The sequence below is a fragment of the Panicum virgatum genome, chromosome 8N (assembly GCF_016808335.1).
Source record: "Panicum virgatum strain AP13 chromosome 8N, P.virgatum_v5, whole genome shotgun sequence".
NCBI classification, from domain to species: domain Eukaryota; kingdom Viridiplantae; phylum Streptophyta; class Magnoliopsida; order Poales; family Poaceae; genus Panicum; species Panicum virgatum.
Window position 1 is genome coordinate 7,399,548 of NC_053152.1, and position 18,097 is coordinate 7,417,644.

The 18,097-nt window shown below is 43.1% G+C and overlaps 1 protein-coding gene across 1 annotated transcript; it reads right to left on the reverse strand.

The window, feature by feature from the left end:
- Window positions 1–9,352: 9,352 nt before the first annotated feature.
- Window positions 9,353–14,533, reverse strand: LOC120684729. The gene is made up of 3 exons (XM_039966617.1): window positions 14,235–14,533; window positions 13,782–13,951; window positions 9,353–9,475 (listed from the first exon to the last, which is right to left on the reverse strand). The coding sequence occupies exons 1-3, from the start codon at window positions 14,524–14,526 to the stop codon at window positions 9,353–9,355; spliced, it is 585 nt and encodes a 194-aa protein (XP_039822551.1). The 5' UTR covers window positions 14,527–14,533.
- Window positions 14,534–18,097: the final 3,564 nt, after the last annotated feature.

Below are 18,097 nucleotides of genomic sequence, written 5' to 3' on the forward strand. Positions count from 1 at the left end.
TGCTCGGAGCCCGTTGGCTCCTCGACTTGTATATGTAACATATGAGATGATCAATGAATGTATGAGCTTCATCTCCATCTCATTCTACACGGAGGGACCAGAGAGAACCCAACCCCCCTACTTTAATCAATAGCTATGCATCATCAATGATCTATTGGATGACCACGTAACTTAATACTGTAAATTTTGTGATAGTAAGGATATTTTCTTAGAAAATATTAGGTTTCCTTTTGGAATTTAGCTTAACGCGGACCCATGCTTGCTCCTGCCAAAAAAGACCAGCAAGGCCCATGGGTAAATGGGGAATACTAATGAGTGAAAGCCCATCGCTAAGTGGTAGAAACAGCTGAACATTGTAGGCCCCACCTCTTTTTTCCCACTCCATCTTCCATTTTATTTCCTTCTATTTCATTCCATCTCTTCTTCCTCCTTCCTTCCTCTTATCGGTGACGACGTACGAGAACCTCCCCCGCCGCTGCCGAGCGCATCAACATACCACCGAGAAGGGAAGACCCCGGCCCCCCTCTCGATGGCTACCATCGTTATTGCCCAACCCGGCTTCCGTCGTCTTCACCTCGCCCTCCACTAACTACTCTGGTTGCCCGCCGCCGCCACCATCCTCAACCCAGCTGACGGTATGATACCACTGACACCCTCCTTTCTCCCCTCTACCATTGCAGTGCCGATGACTATTGGCAATCATCCTTATTATTATTAGCCCTGCCCCTTCTTCAATTTTACCACCCCTCAAATCTCATCTCAAACCCTAACCCTAACCCTAACCCTAACCCCTTCTTTCTCCATGTCCAACTAGATGCCCTTGTGGAAGTTTCATAGGCTTTTCTACCATATACAACGTTGGCACCGTGTCAAATAAATTTGGTGGAACACATTCTTTATTCACCTCGCTAACACCAGTTGGCCCACATTCCCACCGTTGCATCCAAACATTTCTACTCCCACTGTATGAATTCAAATCCTGGATACGCAAGTATCATAACACGTATGACATAGTGTATGACTTGGTGTATCAGGCATTCATAGCTGGTAGCGCATTTTGTACCGAGGCAACTTAGAAAACTGCATTGTGGTAGCTTGCTAAAATAATCTAAACTGAAAAAGCTCTATTTCAATTCCAAGCTATACAGGTAAACAATGTGCAAGCAGAGAATTTTTTTTTCTTGATTTAATCCATTGCTTTTATATCCCCTCCAGGCCCAGTGCATGCCACCTACTTGACACAATGCTACAAGAAGAGACAACGGTTAATGAGACAGAGCAGCCCGAGATAGGATCTGAGGACTGGACCAAAACACTCCCGGATGAGATCCTAGAGCACGTGTTATCGTTCCTACCTGCGCAGGAGGCAGTGCAGACCTGCGTGGTCGCCAAGCGTTGGTGCCATCTCTGGAAGTCTATGCCTGCCCTGCGCATCGTCACTGATGAGTGGCTCGACGAGCATGGAGTCAAGAAGCTGAACATGTTCATTAAATCTTTGTTGCTCAAGCGTAACAACAGTGCACTAATTGATGTTTGCGAGGTACAAATAGGTGAGTATAACGATATTGAGGATGATCCACAGGTCAACCATCTGGTTCGTGATGCTTTGTTGTGCCAAGCTCGAATCATCAGGATCACAGTGTCCTCAGATTTCAATCGGGTTGAACTAGGTGGCCTGCCTTTCTTCTCCCAGCACTTGACATGGTTAGAGCTTACGCAAGTGGACCTGCATGATGATGTTCTTGATTACTCTAGCTGCCCAGCATTGAAGAATCTATTGATGAAAGGTTGCAGCATTGGGAATAGGAAGATATTGTCCCGGTCCCTTGAGGAGCTGACTATTTTGAATTGTACATTTTATCCAGATGTTGGCCGGGCTCGGATATCTGCCCCAAGTCTTGTTAGACTAGAACTTGTTGATTGTGATTGTGCTACTCCTATCCTTGAAGGTATGCCATCATTGAGAAAGGCAATAATAAGATTATATGGCTCTCAAGATGTTTGTGGCAAAGAAGAATTCGGCGGCACTTGTTCTACAGTCATATGTCATAATTGTGGTCCTCTTTCGAACGAGGATTTCAACAGACATTGTGTCCTTATGAAGGGTTTGTCCGAGGCTGAGAGCTTGGAGTTAATAGCTGAACCTGGAGCGGTATTTCGCTGCTTACTTCCTACTTTACTCTAATTGTAGTACCACTATTCCCGTTTGACTGTCTGTTTTGTTGCTATATATCCGTAAATAATCTTATTATGTGCAAGATCACCAAAGGATCTTTTATGAAACATGTTCACCAGGGAAACTAATAGGTTTGTTTGCGACTAACAGAATATTCTGGAGTGTTACTTTGTCCTCTTTATATTCTAAATTTGTAGCCTTACCATAGGTTCTTGAATGTCTGACTAAAACTGTAATAATAAGTGAGAGTTTAAAAAATTATTTTCTTATGTTTTTGTTGTTGATGATGATGACTTTACTTTATCTACTTTTAAAAAATTACTGTAGACATTCATGGGGAGCCAAATTAAATGTGTTTGTATGCCATAGTCAAAGCTGAAAACAACTAAGTGCATCTATTCTAAGAAAAGAATTATTTATGGAGCGTGGGGGTAAGATCATAGCAGTTATTTCCTTATGTATGTAGGTAATTATAATATACCATAGTATAGACATTTATTTCTATAGAATAAATGGTTTTTATAACCTTTGTGTGCTCCTGTTACATTTTTGTACTTAAGGAAAATTAAACCATTGAGCAGTTCCTATTATTGTCATTCTTTGCACATTGAACAGTTTATTTTCAAAAGGGACTTGTTGTGGTGCCCTACATTTAGCAAGCTGAAGACTTTGGTACTCAACGAATGGTGTGTAGCTATTGATTCTCATCCACTAATATGCATTCTCCAACATGCACCTGTTCTAGAGACGCTCACTCTTAAACTTGCCCAGGTACACGATCTGAAAATCTGTCTGTTGTCTTATTAATAACTTAAAATACCATATGCATGACTATTTCTTTTATTGTGAACTATGTTGTTCGACAATTCAGGCACCTGACAATTGGGAAGGAAGCTATAATCCATCAGCACAACCACTTGCATTATCCAAGAAATTGAAGCTTGTCGAAGTTCACTATGCTGATGAGCTCGATAGGAGGGTTCACTATGTTATTAGGATCCTGAAATCCCATTCTAATTTTGAGGTAGTGAGTGGTGAGGAGACATTCTAAATGTAAGTTGGTCCTTTGTATCCTAGTATTCCAATATATTATTGCTTACTTTAAAGTGCTTCAAGTTTTATTGGTTACATATGTAAGATCAGAGTTTTATTGGTTACTTATGTAAGATCAAACATTCTCCTCTTCCTTAAATGATATGGTAGTGCTCCTGCCTTTAACTTCAAAAAAATTGCTTGCTTGTCAGTATTATTCTGGTTAGATGCTTTGCAAGAATAAAAAATGTTTTATTGGTTGCTTGTAAGAAAGTTAAATAACTAGGTAATTAAGGAAAATTTACAAATCAAAATTATTGGAGAAGGTAAGCAAAGAACTTCCCTTTTTTGGTCAAGGACAAAAAACATTATATCAAACTATGGCATGCATGGGGCACTTTTATCCTTCCTAATTCCTACCAAACTGAGTTATACACAAGAGATTGCTTTACCATATCTTTGAAATTTGGATTAGTTTTCTAAAAGTAGAACATCAGCCCATCCTTTATTTAAAATAAAAGCAAATATAGTTGTCACAAGTACATCAACTTGCATACTGGTCGTGATTGTGTGGTTCTTACAACTATTCATCCCTGTGGTCTTACCAAGGATTTTAATGATATTCATAAGGACTAACTGGTGCCTTTCCATATTCTTGTTCCCGGCAGACAGATGCTGATCTACTCTGGTGGTGATGGAATCCACTTATGCAATCTCTAATAAAAGTGCTCATCGCGGTTGTAAACATCTAGCATCATACACAGGCCATCGTCGTAGCGGGAAGGATTGTGGAAAATTCGTAATTTACTCTATGTAGATGTAATTGGACCGGGTTTAATATTCCATCCTACATTTGCACTTATAGGTGTTGTGAAGTTTTGCATACTTTTCCGGATTTATACATGGTCTGATGGGGTGGGCTCTGCTGAAACTATATGTTTCTTATGTTTTTGTTGCCTGTGTTGCTGAATATGATTTCTGCTGTGTTTTTGCAATGACCTTGTTTAGTCTCAGCATCTTTTTTTCCCATATATTTTTGGAAGCCCCGTAGGAGCACATGCGTATGCAGAATTTGAATGCATCGTCAGTAAGTAATCCATGAAAAAACAGAAAACATATCACCACCTCATCCTGATAAAGAAACTTGAAAAAGACAAAGGGGATGGTAAGCCCCCTGGGATGATCTGCTTGGTCGAATTAGCTCAATTTGCCAACACTATGGTGCTATATAGTCTGCATCTGATCTCTCTAAGCTTGGCAGCTGGCAGGTTATAGCTTATGCGTGCCATGTTAGGATCGAGATAATGTTGTGAAGATATTGTCCCAATCCCTTGAGGAGCTTAGAATCTGTTTGGTTTATCTGCTTAACCTAGCCTGGCTGGCATCTAAGGCCAGGCCAGCTATAGCCTGGATAAACAAATGCAACGAGTCATGTTTGGTTGGTTGGTGAAGCTCCCACGGCTGCGCGTGGGTGAGATCAACCGGCGCAAGCAGATGGGAGCCATCGAACTCCCTAGTGCGTGCAGGGTTCCGACGAGCGCGCGAGCGAGCTCCCCAGCGCAAGGCGTGGTTGAGCGAGAGTAGAGCAAAGGTAAGGGGTGACGGGAGGAGAGGAAGGTGAGCGGATAATTGCGGTACTGTTCAGTTGGCTGTGTCTGGTAGCTGGTGTTGATTTGTTGTAAGAAAAAATTACTGCTGGATGGCTGGTGGCTGGTGGCTGATGTTGATTTTGTGTGTGAGAAAAACATTGCTGGCTGGCTGACAAGCCAGCTGAACAGAGTGTAAGTACAACAGAAAATTAGACATCGTGTCCTCCCTCAAGGGTTTGTCGGAGGAATAAAACTTGGATCTGTTAGTAGCGCTGAATATGGAGCTGTTGTATGTCATGCTTGCTTCCTTTGTCAATCTTTACTACATTTGTTGTTTCAATACCACTATTTCTGATCACCAATAAATCGTCTGTAGTAAACATGTGGTTTAATATGCGAATGATCACCAATGAGATCAAGCAGCCATGGAAAATAAAATGATGGATTTGTGGCTCAACTGAATCTTTTGGGGTGTTGTTTGCCATGTGATGTACTGAATTCTATCGTCTGAGAAGTTTATAATTTCCTACTCCCTCCATTCCAAATTATATTACTTTGCCTATACATAGAAAAATCATGCACCTAGAAATGCCAATACGACCTCTACTTTGAAACATTGAGAGTATTACTTTAGCTACCACTTTCCTCAGTTATGTTCAAAGCTTGATGTGGTGCCCAGTATGTTCAAAAGATATTCGATGTGGTGCCCTATATTATATAGCAAGTTAAGGACCTTGTTACTCAATGAGTGGTGCATCACAATCGATTTTCATGCACTAGTGTGCTTTCTCCATTATACACCTGTTCTCTAGCTAGAAGTCATTCTTCAACTCCGTCTCGTACATCTGATGTACTGAATTCTATCGTCTGAGAAGTTAATAATTTCCTACTCCCTCCATTCCAAATTATACATCTAGTTTGCTATACATCGAGTTACTTTGCCTATACATAGAAAAATCATGCACCTAGAAATGCCAAAACAAACTCTACTTTGAAATGTTGAGAGTATTACTTTAGCTACCACTTTCCTCAGTTATGTTCAAAGCTTGATGTGGTGCCCAGTATGTTCAAAAGATATTCGATGTGGTTCCCTATATTATAAAGCAAGTTAAGGACCTTGTTACTCAATGAGTGGTGCATCACAATCGATTTTCATGCACTAGTGTGCTTTCTCCATTATACACCTGTTCTCTAGCTAGAAGTCATTCTTCAACTCCGTCTCGTACATGTTTTGTGACTGTTGTCTTGTTAAGATATATAGTTTAAATGCATTGTTGATTGATTTTGTTAACTATGACATGAATGTAGGTGCCCAACAATTGGATGGAGAAGTAAGGATGCTACTATCCATCAAAAGAACTACCTGCATCTAAGAAACTTATATGGTCCTACTTCAGTGTGATAAGCTTGAAATGCGGGTAGGCAAAGTTATTTGATTATTGAGGACCCAAGCTGACAGTGAGATCTTGAATGTAAGTTGGCTAATTGTTCTTGCTGCTTATACTCTCAGGGGTCTTTCTGGAGTGCTGCTCCTAAAATAGATTCATATGTGAGGACAAAGCCAGTGAAGGAAGAAAAAATAGATTTATCCAGCTCATTTATTTCTGTCTGGTTTTGCAAAAACGGATTCACGCTGCATAGTTTCTCGATTTGTACAAAACTGGGTAAAGATAAAGCTAGTATAATAACCCCTCTGAGACAGGGTCTCACGATCCATAAATAAGTTCTCTTGGCCTTGATGAATTCCAAGGCATCGACGGGGTTTGTTTTTCCCCTCCAACATGACGTGTTAGTTCCATGGGCCGGCCTAGATGCGGGCGCTAGGCACCGGCGGGATGGCCCAAGTTGTAGAAACTGAATGGAAAAAGAGCGTGGACGAGCCTAATCATTTTCTGATTCCAAAATTGCCATAACTTCTTTCCCAACCTCGCAGTCTTCCCTCTCATGTATCTCATTCACCAAACAGCCCCCGCTCTCTTTCAGTACCACCAACCTCCATCCACTGGCACTAAGTCACTAACCTTAAGCTGTTGTCACCAAATATTGTAACCTTTTCTCTGCATGCCACCAGCCTCAAAATGTTAGCCTGATATTTCTTTGTTATGCCCCCCCCGTTCGTCCTTAGGTGTGGGTCCGAGCCCCCAGCTGGCTCCACCTCCTTTCTTCCTCGCAGACCAACACCGCAATCGGAGCAGTCACCAGAAGTCTGGTTAGGTGCGAGGATGGCGGTGGCGGGCCTGTTCTCACATGCGCCTCCCTCCTTTTTTTCTTTTGGGTCTGGTAGATCTAACCCATCCCATCGCTGGCCTTCCCCCTGACGTGCTGCAGCGGGACTTGCGGAGGGCGTCTATGCATCCGCTAGGCAGCACCTTGCCTCCTCCTTCGTGTCGAGCCCCCCCCCCCGGCCCGGTGGTGGCAACGCTGGATCCACGACTGATGGGGCCGGATCCAGCCTCGGCCGGGCGGCCAGTGCGTGGGTCAGACTGCTGGTGCATGGTTGCTCGGGGGTTTCGCCGGCGACGGCTTCATCGGTGGCTGACCTTCTTGTGCTGGCGTGCGGCCTTGGCTTGGAGAGCACAGGGAGAAATCTCAGATTGCGTCATGCCAGCCAGAATGGCTTTGTTGATGTGCTATCGTACATGTAGCTTCCTGAATGTCAGGTGTTACGGGAAACCATTTGAGGACATCATTGTCCGGTATAGCGCTGGTGTCGGCATTGGTGACATTGTTTGATGTCATCCCCTCCCTGGAGGTGATGTCGCAGATAGAGGTCTATGGGAAAAGGGCAAGCAATAGAGCATCTGGACTTCAAGTTTGTAAGTAGGCGAGTGATGTGACAGACTGCTACGTGGGAAGACAGTGCAAGATTGAAGTCTGAATGAAGAAGAAGCCTGAAGCTTAGTTTTGTGGGTTACTTTATTTATTATATATTTTTTCATGCATTTGTGAAATCCCTCGTCGAGGTGAGTCTAATAACTCTTATAACTCTTTTGGTTGTAGTCATTCGCATGTGAATGATCAAGGCCGGAACTTTTACCATAATCTAAAAAAATTCTTTGTTATGATTTTCTTTGTGAAAATATTGGAAAATAATTCGAAATACTATGATTCAATCCAACTATCTATTAGAGAATTTTGATGGAAAGAGAACAGGTTAAAATAGTTATATACTAATAAAAGAAAAAAAGATTTATCTGCCAAGCAAAGAGAAAAATATATACAACATGTTCTAAGACAATCTATAGTAGTAGGAAGGTGCACTAGAGATACTAATTCATAAGAATGGAGTGTAATAAAAAAATATTTAAGAAATAATGGTATGTGAACTCATCCAAATTCATCAGATCACATGGTTCCTAAATGCAAGTTCATCAAGACATCACAATATCTTTTAAAAAAATCTAAAAGGATGAAAAATATGCAAATTGTGAGAACAGATAAATAAATTAGTTCGAAATGTAGACATAGATATTCTCTAACCAAACATTTTATTAAACAATTCATCAACTTCGTCAATTTTGAGGATGGTTCATTCTTTGAATATGCTTATAATTGTCACACTCCAAAATTTCAATTTTGGGATGTGACCATCTAGACCTTTTGAGAATTATCCAGATTTTACTTGCTTTTATTCTCAACTTTCTAGAGCAATTGCATTCCTTGAAAACATCTAGACTCTTTTTCACGAGCTCTAACTATTTTATTGGAGCTTCTTGTGTTCTATTTATTCTGTGGAAATTTTTCTCTTATAGTTTTTGGATAAAATTAACAGAGCTTATTTCTTCTTCCTAGCTGAAGAAAAGAATTAATTTTATTTTCTTTATTCTTTCCCCTCTTTTCTTCCTTTTCTTTTCTCCCCTTGTTTTTTTTCCTCCGCCAGCCCACTTTCCCTTGTTATTTATTTTCCTCCGCCGGCCCATCTTTTGTTTCCTTTTCTAGTTGCTTCTCCATCGGCCCACCTCAGCCCGTCCGTGAGGTCAATGCGTGCAGCATGCTAGCATCGCCATCGTCCTTGACTCAAACATGTTAAGAAATCAGATATTTGTTGCACACAAACACACACTACCAAGAACACTAGGAAGGACACTGATGTAGAGAGGAGGAATTCCTTGTATTGCTTTCACTTTTCAATAGTTACAAGTGATGGATGACAGGATGAGACCTCCTATTTATAGATGGAGAGTCTCATATGAATACAAATGTATAGTGTATGAAAACTTGAACTTCTCCCCCTATCCTCATTAATTGGCCACCATCAAAGTCAAGGAATTCACATTGCTTTTGGACTTTGATTCATAACACTCCCCCTTGGCCAATTATAGTCATGGTACTTTTAGGTATGGGACTTCAGGTCCCAAAGCCTTCTCATCCTCTTCCTTGGGTCAGAATAGATCTTTACCCGCTTCCAAGGATCGAACGACCATGGGGGTTTTCAGAGGGTGGCACTTGTCTATATTAAACTTTTCAACTACCCTCTTTGTGTAGGTGGACTGGTGTACAAACACTCCTTTAAGGAGGTGTTTGAGCTGCAGGCCCAAACAAAATTTGGTTTTACTCAAATCTTCATCTCAAAATCCATCTTGAGGTAAGCTGATGCTTCCTCAATGTCCCTTGTGGTCCTGATGATATTCAAATCATCAACATAAAATGAGATGATGCAGAATCCATCAGTGGATTTCTTGATGAACAAACAGGGACAATCAATATTGTTTGTGTAACCTCTCTTCAGGAGAAAGTTACTCAAATGGTTGAACCACATCATTCCAGACTGTTTCAACCCATACAACGACTGCTGCAGACGGACGCTGAACATGTTGCGATTTGTCCTTCAGGAACTCTCATATAAATTTTCGAATCAAGTGACCCATATAAATATGCGGTCACAACATCCATCAACTGCATTTTTAAATTCAAGTTGGCTGCCATAGATATGAGATATCGGAACGTTATGCCACTCATAACAAGAGAGTAAGTCTCATCATAATCGATGCCGGGTCTCTGCGTGAACCCTTGTGCCACCAGCCTCGCTTTGTATCTTACCACCACACCAAGTTCATTCCTCTTCCGGAGGAAGACCCATTTGCATCCTACAGGGATGACTTTTGGAGGTGTTCAGACTACAGGTCCAAAAACCTCTCTTTGAGAAAGCGAGTGCAATTCTGCCTCAATTGCTGCTTTCCATTTGTCCCAGTCAAAGCGCTTCTAGCACTCTATTATGGACTTTTGTTCTGGATCCGGATCCATTGAATCAGCATTTTTTGAGGCAAAATTTATGTCGACATTAGTGGTCTTTCTATTGTATGACTCTCCTGATTATACATAATTAGTGGCGATCTTCTCATGATCATCCTCCCGCTCATCGTGATTTCCCATAACGATCGAGCTGGGGCGTTCCGATCCACCAATACGATATTGAGCGCACGACGCATGGTGGTTTCCATCTTCAGGATGGGGTCCTTCAGGGACCAACTCGACTCCAGGTCGAGCCACCACGTTAGGGGCGTTTTCAACTTCAGGTTGAGCTTCTTCAACTGATTCTTTAAGTGATGCAAGTGGATCAAGTACTCGCCTCTGCGGACGTCTCCACGGGACCTTGTCCTGAGTGCTCAGAGAACTCCCCCTCTTCCTAGGATTAGGGGCGGAGACTGTAGAGTTGGTAGCCATGAGGGGTATCTGAACTTTCTCCGGCGCATTTACTGCAGGTATCAACCTTGTCACTTTCTTATGATTAGTGAAGGCATGTGGCAGCTCATTTGCAAGATTTTGCAAATGTATGATCCTTTGAACTTCCAGTTCAGACTCACTGGTGCTTGGATCTAAGGATTGCAACCCCGATGCATTCCATTCAATTTCACGACATTCTTCTGGATGTCTATCTCCCCCTAATGCTGGGAAATGGTCTTCATCGAAGACACAATCAGCGTATCAAGCCGTATGAAGATCCCCAGTCATATGCTCTAAATATTTGATTTTGGATGGAGTCTCATAACCAACATAGATCTCCAACTTCTTGTGGGGTACCATTGATGTATGTTGTGGTGGTGGTATTGGCACGTATACTGCACTGCCAAATATACGCAGATGGGAAATACTTAGTCCTTTTCCACGCACCAACTGTAAGGGGGATGTTTCATGATATGCAGTTGTCCGGAGTTGAATTAGTGCTGCAGCATGCAACATTGCATGGCCCCAACAACTGGTTGGCAGCTTACAATTCTGCAACAACAGCCATGCAATCCACTTGATCCTCTTGATCAAGGATTCAGCTAGACTGTTTTGTGTGTGGACATGTGGTACTGAATGCTCTACCTTGATGCCCATGGCTAAGCAATAATCATCAAAGGCTTTTGACTGGAACTCACCAGCATTATCTATCTGAATGGACTGAATGTGGTTATCAGGGAAACTCGCCTTTAGCTTGATTATTTGGGCAATGAGCTTGGTTTTTAGTGGACAACAAGTCCACATAGCACTATCTGGTAGATGCATCAATTAGTACCATGAAATGCCTAAACGGGCTCGACAGGGGTTGAATAGGTATCCTTTGCAGGAACACAGGCAACTCATCCCTAATCTTCAGGATGGATGGTCTAGTGATTAGCTTCCCCTTTGCACATGTAGTGCAAATTAAATCTCTAGGATTAGGGAAGTCTCTAACATCATGGCCAGCAGAATTATTGATGATTCTCCTCATCATGCTCAACCCAGGATGACCCAATCGGTCATGCCATATTCGAAACGATTTCGCATTTCGGAATATGGTTTTCATTGCAACATATCCTTCACTGAGTTTTATGTACATATAGTACAATCCTGATGGCGAAGAAGGGAGTTTTTCCACTACTTGCTTCTGGTATCAGTCGAATTTAGTGATTAGCAGGTAATCAGAACATTGCTCAATCTCGGTTTCTACATGGAAACCGTTCGCACGGATGTCTTTGAAGCTCGAAAGGGTACGTTTTGAGTCAGGATACAATAATGCATCCTTCACAAAGATTCTAGTACCCATAGGGAGAACCAGTGTGACACTTCCAGTGCCCACAATATGAGCATTGCTTCCGGCAATGGTCATAATATTTCAATTTATGAGCATTGCTTCCGGCAATGGTCATAATATTTCAATTTCTCTTTGTCAACGTTTGGAAATATGTGGTTTCCCTTAGTATCATATTAGTAGTGCCACTGCCTACCAGACAGATCTCCGCTTCAGCCATAGGGCTCCCAATGATTCTATTAAATACAATAAATATGAATTTAACATAAGACAATCATAAAGGCAAGACTTTATTACCTTGCTACCGGGAAATAAAAATTTGGACCATACGTTAGTCAAATGCTGTTCAGGAGCATGTATGTCCAAATATTACCGACTAACATTTGTGGACTTCGCATGATATTTTGGTGATTACTGCAGGTTCCCCCAAAATATCAAAGTCATCAAGAAGGTCATCCTCATCGTCGTCCATTTGGACGTCTCCACTGTTCGCGTCGATCTTTATGTCGGCACGTTTTTGAGCTTCACGCCCGCTGGTGTCATCGTGCTTCTGAGCTTCCGGCTCAGTGGCGAGGTGGGACTCATATTGACCTTTTTCTTTCATTCTTTCTCAGCTGGTAAAGGTCAACGAGGTGTTTTGGGGGTGCGGCAGTTTCGGGACCAATGCCCATTTGGCTCGGCATCTGTAGCAATTTTGCTCTTTCCCACAATGATCACCTCTTTCCTTCTTAGCGATGTCCGACATCTGTATAGTAGATGTATAGAGTTATTGTCGGTGCATAATCTTTAGGATTATGACTTATGCATAGTCTTCGAGAGTATACAATTTCCCAGTTGTAATCTTCAGAATTATATTGCAATTAAACGTATAATATATAAATTGGAAGAATTTAAATTTGCAAAATTTTAATAGATGCGAGAAAATAAATTGAATTAAATAAAGTGGACTTCGGGCCACTAAAGATCCACGGACTTCAGGCCGTGTCATTTAAGTATTGTAGTGGACTTCGGGCCACTACTGCTGCACGGGCATCGAGCCGTGTATCGATCTGGACTTCAGGCCACTATATTGTTTGCAATAAATAATTAGGCAGGAAATAAATGCATAAATATAAAATGAATGAAATAATAACATAAAAAGTAAATATAGTGGGCTTTAAGCCACTAAATTTCCACGGGCTTCGGGCCGTGTTATTTGGATATTTCAGTGGACTTTGGGCCACCGAGTAAATGACTTTAGGCCATTTATTTTTAGCCTCGTATGCAGAGGCGAGCAGCTGTACAGCTGTGGCTATGCAGCTGCGATAAGGGTTTTTTTTACCGACCGGTGGGATCAAACCGCCGCCCACCGGTAGCGGTAAACCGGTCTGGTTTGACAGATTACCGGTAAAAACCGGACAAATTCAAAATCCAAATCAAAAACCTCTGTTCAACCGGTTGTTATCAGTAAGCCGACCAGTTAGACCGGTATACCGGTCTGGTTTGACCGGTTTCCGGTTGTTTAAACAAAAAAATCTGACGGTTGTAAAGTGGTTCCTGGGTGTGAAATAAATGGGAATTTTGGCATGAGCTATGCACATATTAAAGTTAAAGACCACACCAAAACAATAATTTATAATCATGCATACAAATACAATAGTAATAAGCGTGCATACAAATACCGTAGTCATAAGTGTGCATACAAATACCATAGTCATTATCATCCATACATTGATACACATAAATAAAAGTTCAACGTAGGAACGGGAAGACCCCCATTTGGGACACAGTTTGCTATTCGGCGGTGGACATCACAGTGATACCTCACACTCTAAGCAGCTCAGCCTTGTAGTGTTGCCAAGTTTGGCCCGTCCACGCCGATGTTGTCTTCCATTCCTGAACTAACATAGTGTAAAAATCGGGGTCTTCCCATTCGTAGACCCATCTCGTCGATGGCTGCATGGTCGGTGTCCTGAGTAGCATGTGTGAACAATTGGCGTCCCATTCGTACACCCATCTCGCTGATGTCAGGTATGAGATAGTGAAAAGACTGCGAGGTATCGCTGTAGGAGGAAGAAGAGTACTGTGGAGTGTCGTAGTCCGTCGGTCCAATTGTTCTCCTCTGCGATTGCGGTGCTCCATGGTCGGTGTCCTGAGTAGCATGTGTGAACTGAGTCTCCCCTGCAATCAACCATATATCATAATTAGTACTCATAGTGAGAAATATGTGTGCATATGTAGGTGCAATGTATACATGTGAAACGAACACCACCAACACCACCACGACCACCACCACCACCACCACCACCACCACTACCACCACCACCACCACTACCACCACCACCACCACCACCACCACCCCCACCACCACTACCACCACCACCAGCATCAGCACCATCACTATTATCACCATCATCAGACGAGCTGCTATCCTTGGTCTCTTGATACGGTGGACTATGCTCACCTTCGCCATCATCAGTCTCGGTGTCGCTGCTCACTGGTTTTGTTGCTGCTTTGCCTTTTCCTTTTTGACACTTCGGGTCAGCCTTCGTAGGCCCCTTCTGGAACTTCCACTTCCCTAGGTGAGTGTCACCCATATGTTTACGTGCCCAATCGTTGATACAATCATCCCCCGTAGCCTCATGTAGATCTGAGAGGTTTATTTGATCTCTGATAATATGGGATGGGAGATGGACGTCTCTGTCATCATCATCCTCTTCCAGAACTGGAGCCCGGTTAGATCTACCATATTCCATCCATTCCCGCACCAGATTATTCTCATCATAGAATGAAAGATGGGCCAGCTGGTCAATGAAATCACCTTCTTCACGCATCGGTGAGCCGGAGACCTCCTCAAATCACAGACGAAGGTTGTAGTTGACATAGACAAGCTTGTTAAGTTTCTTGTGCGACAACCGATTGCGAACCTTTGTATGCAGTAAGGCAAAAGTACTCTAGTTCTGCTCGCATCCACTGGACGAACAACATTGTGAAACAAGCTGCATGGCAAGGTACTGCAGCTTTGGAGTGCTTGATCCGAATATCATCCACCAGGACACTGCATGTGCAACCGAGTATGTAAGCAATATATTCAAATAGAGCAAAAAACAATGTCGTATGGAATAACTCTTACATGTGGATGTCCTTGGGTCCATCACCATTTTTATTGCCATTTCACCGCCAAACTCGCGAACCTTCTGCCGAAACAGGTCAAGCTCCTGTAATGCCTGCACGGCGCTCTGGAGATCCATCATGCGCTGAATTGTATCCTTGAGTGCACAAAATATTTCTTGAGTTGGATCCATCGTATATGCATACCTCGGATTTAGGACAGCAGCTGCAAAATATAAATCACTTCAAATAAGCATAAGGTCAATAGAGCTTAAAAATAGATGACTCGTATAGTCTTACCTGGACCCACATACGTGCCTATGAACACGTCAGGCAACCTCCCGTCCACAACGTTGAGATACTCCGTCAGAGTGGAAACATTTGTTCCAAAGAAAGACTACAGCTCCCGTCTCGTAGTCTGGTAGGCCATCACGAGTTCGCACATGTTGGGCCGCTTGTCCTGATCAGCGAAGCAAAGGAATTTGTATATTGGTTGAACTGTGTCGATGATATATTTCAATCCATCCCACCACTCCATACTTGAAAACCTGGCATGAGTAAATCTACCATCTTCGGTATCCGCCCATTTGCTTTGTAAAAACTCATTAGATGAAATCCACTGCATGAAACGATCACGTTTCCGATAGATGCTCTCTAGGAATATGTAGTTGGTTCCAAATTGAGTGGCATTCCACTTGACCAACTCACCACCGATTGCGTTCCTCATCATTGTATTCAACTGACCATGATTGTGTAACCAATTTGAAATTCGCTTGCACTGCTTGATCGTAATAGCATGTTCGGGCCTTTGAGTTATATCCTTCAACATCAAATTGACGGTGTGTGCTAGACAAGGTGTCTAAGCAATGTGTTCATACACATCTCTTAGTTCCTTGTATACTTTCTTGTAGTTCGAGCCGTTCTCAGTGACTACGTGCACGACATGCTCCGGTCCATGTTTATCGAATCTCCTGCCAACAAATGCAGATTCTTTAGTAACATATCAAAACATACTCAATGTCAATGGTACATGTTTAGGGACTACCTCGAGCAAATATGTGGCATCTTGAGTTCTTCCACTCGCATCAATAGACTTGTGGAACCACATGACCCCATTGCAATATATCAGAAAGTTGATGACACTCATCCTCGTCGGGCCAGTCCATGAATCACACATCAACATCATGCCAAATAAGGGCCAGTCTTTCTGAAACTTTACGTACCTCGTCTTCAAGTCTTGCTCGTTCTGGTCAAGGTACTTGCCATCAATATCCCGTCCAGTGGGTGATGTGATACCTTCACCTGCAACCATATGAAAATCATGAGATACAGGAATGTAAGCTCATAGATGTCATTCCAATGAAAGAAAACTTACCCCACTTCTGTGTCTCCCTGACCACGATGACAAAGTATGGACTGTCAGCCTGTCTTCCAGGTACTCCCGCAATATGGAAAAAATTTGACCAAGCTTTACCAATAGCTTCCTTTGCATTCCTACCCTTATGCGTCCAGGAGCCTGTATCAATCCTTGGTTGAGTCATTCCTCTTCTCCCACCGGCTGCCAAGTTATAGTCTTCCACCGCAGGACTCTCCCTCTGCGAAGTTGCCCGTCGAAACATCCTCTGCATATGATTCCCCCTCATCGAACCACTACCCCCTCCATGCTCGTATGCACCTCCTCTCTGTTCCACCCCCCCCCCCCCCCGTCGGAACTTGGCTTCCGCTCTCGATAGATCCATGGCACGCTGCAGCTGAGCCTCCTCATCTTCTTCATCACCGGGATAGTTTCCCTCTGCTGCAAACTTCTGCCGTCTCAACCTCTCTTGAGCCCGGTCAGTAGTTGCCTTTTTAGCCCTCTCAATGTCACGCTGAAAGAACTCCCGCACATCTGGTGGCACATTCCAGATGAACTCGATAACTTTTGAACTCAAAGCCTAGATGAACTCGATAACTTTTGAATAGATTTGAACGAAGCTACAGCGATGCGCCCGGTAGCTAAAGCTCAAATATACTCGGTAAAACGAAAACTCACCAGCAAATCAAGTCGCTCGAATGTGAGTTGTCCTTGATCAACTCCAAAGAACTCGTCGAAAAAAGAAGAGCAAAGGAATTGTAAAGTTTGTTGTATTGGATGTGTATCAAGTTTTTCCGGTCCCTTACAACTCATATTTATAGCCTAGCGCTATCAAGTCCTAGCCGATTACGGCAAACATTACTTGACCCTAAAGAAAAGACTATTTAAAAGATAAACTACTTAAAATATTACAACCGAATCATCAAGATTTTCGTAGAGTCCGGATCCTCTTCTCCTTTCTTGACTTCATCGGCAACTCTCCATCGGCCGAGCACCAGAGCTAGCGGATCAGCATCTTCGCAGAATATTCCTCTGGCCCATCGGACGGGCTCCATCGGCCAATTCCAACCCTGTGCATATTTTGGTTTCTTTCAAATTGGCCACCTTCCCTTCACAAAAATCAACTTCCTTGACACGTGTCAAAAAACGGTGTCAATACATGCCCCCTAATTTCGGAATAATTTATTTTGTTCCGAAATTACTCCAACCAGCATTCAAAGCCATTCCTCGTACCCCGTGCACATGGCTTACCCCGTACAACTGGGTAAAACTCTTCTTTGCCCTCAACCCTTCATCTTCTTGTCCGCACAACGGGAATCTGCTGATTCTCCTTCTGTCTTTTTACCCCCGCATCCCTCGATTAGATCCAAGACTAAAGGCTATGCAGGGGCACGCAACCGATTCACCTTCCCTGCCTTGGGCTATAAATCACCCCACCGGCATTGTATTCTCTTCATCGGCCAAAGCTTTCTTTGCCTTCTTCTTCTTCCAGCCCAAAAAACCCCAGCCTCCACTCCTTCCTCAAGACAGATGGCCAACAACAAGCGCATCGGTGAGGGCTCCTCCGATGTTCCTCCACTGCTCCGGCCCCGTCTGGGTAAGTCATTGTTTTCTTCTCTGTCAATGCTGCATCTCTGATATGCTTTTGACCATCTGCTCTTCTCTGTAGATACGCCGCCATGGAACTTCCCCCAAACTTCCGGATCCTGGATGCAGGCACCAAGGAGTACATCCGTGACCTCCTCCGCCAGCTCAACGAGGTCCGTAGCGACCTCGACCGGGCATGGACGGACTAGGTCATCATCCACGGCCAACTCACCAGCGCCGACACCAAGGCCACAAGTAAGTTTTAGAACCATGTC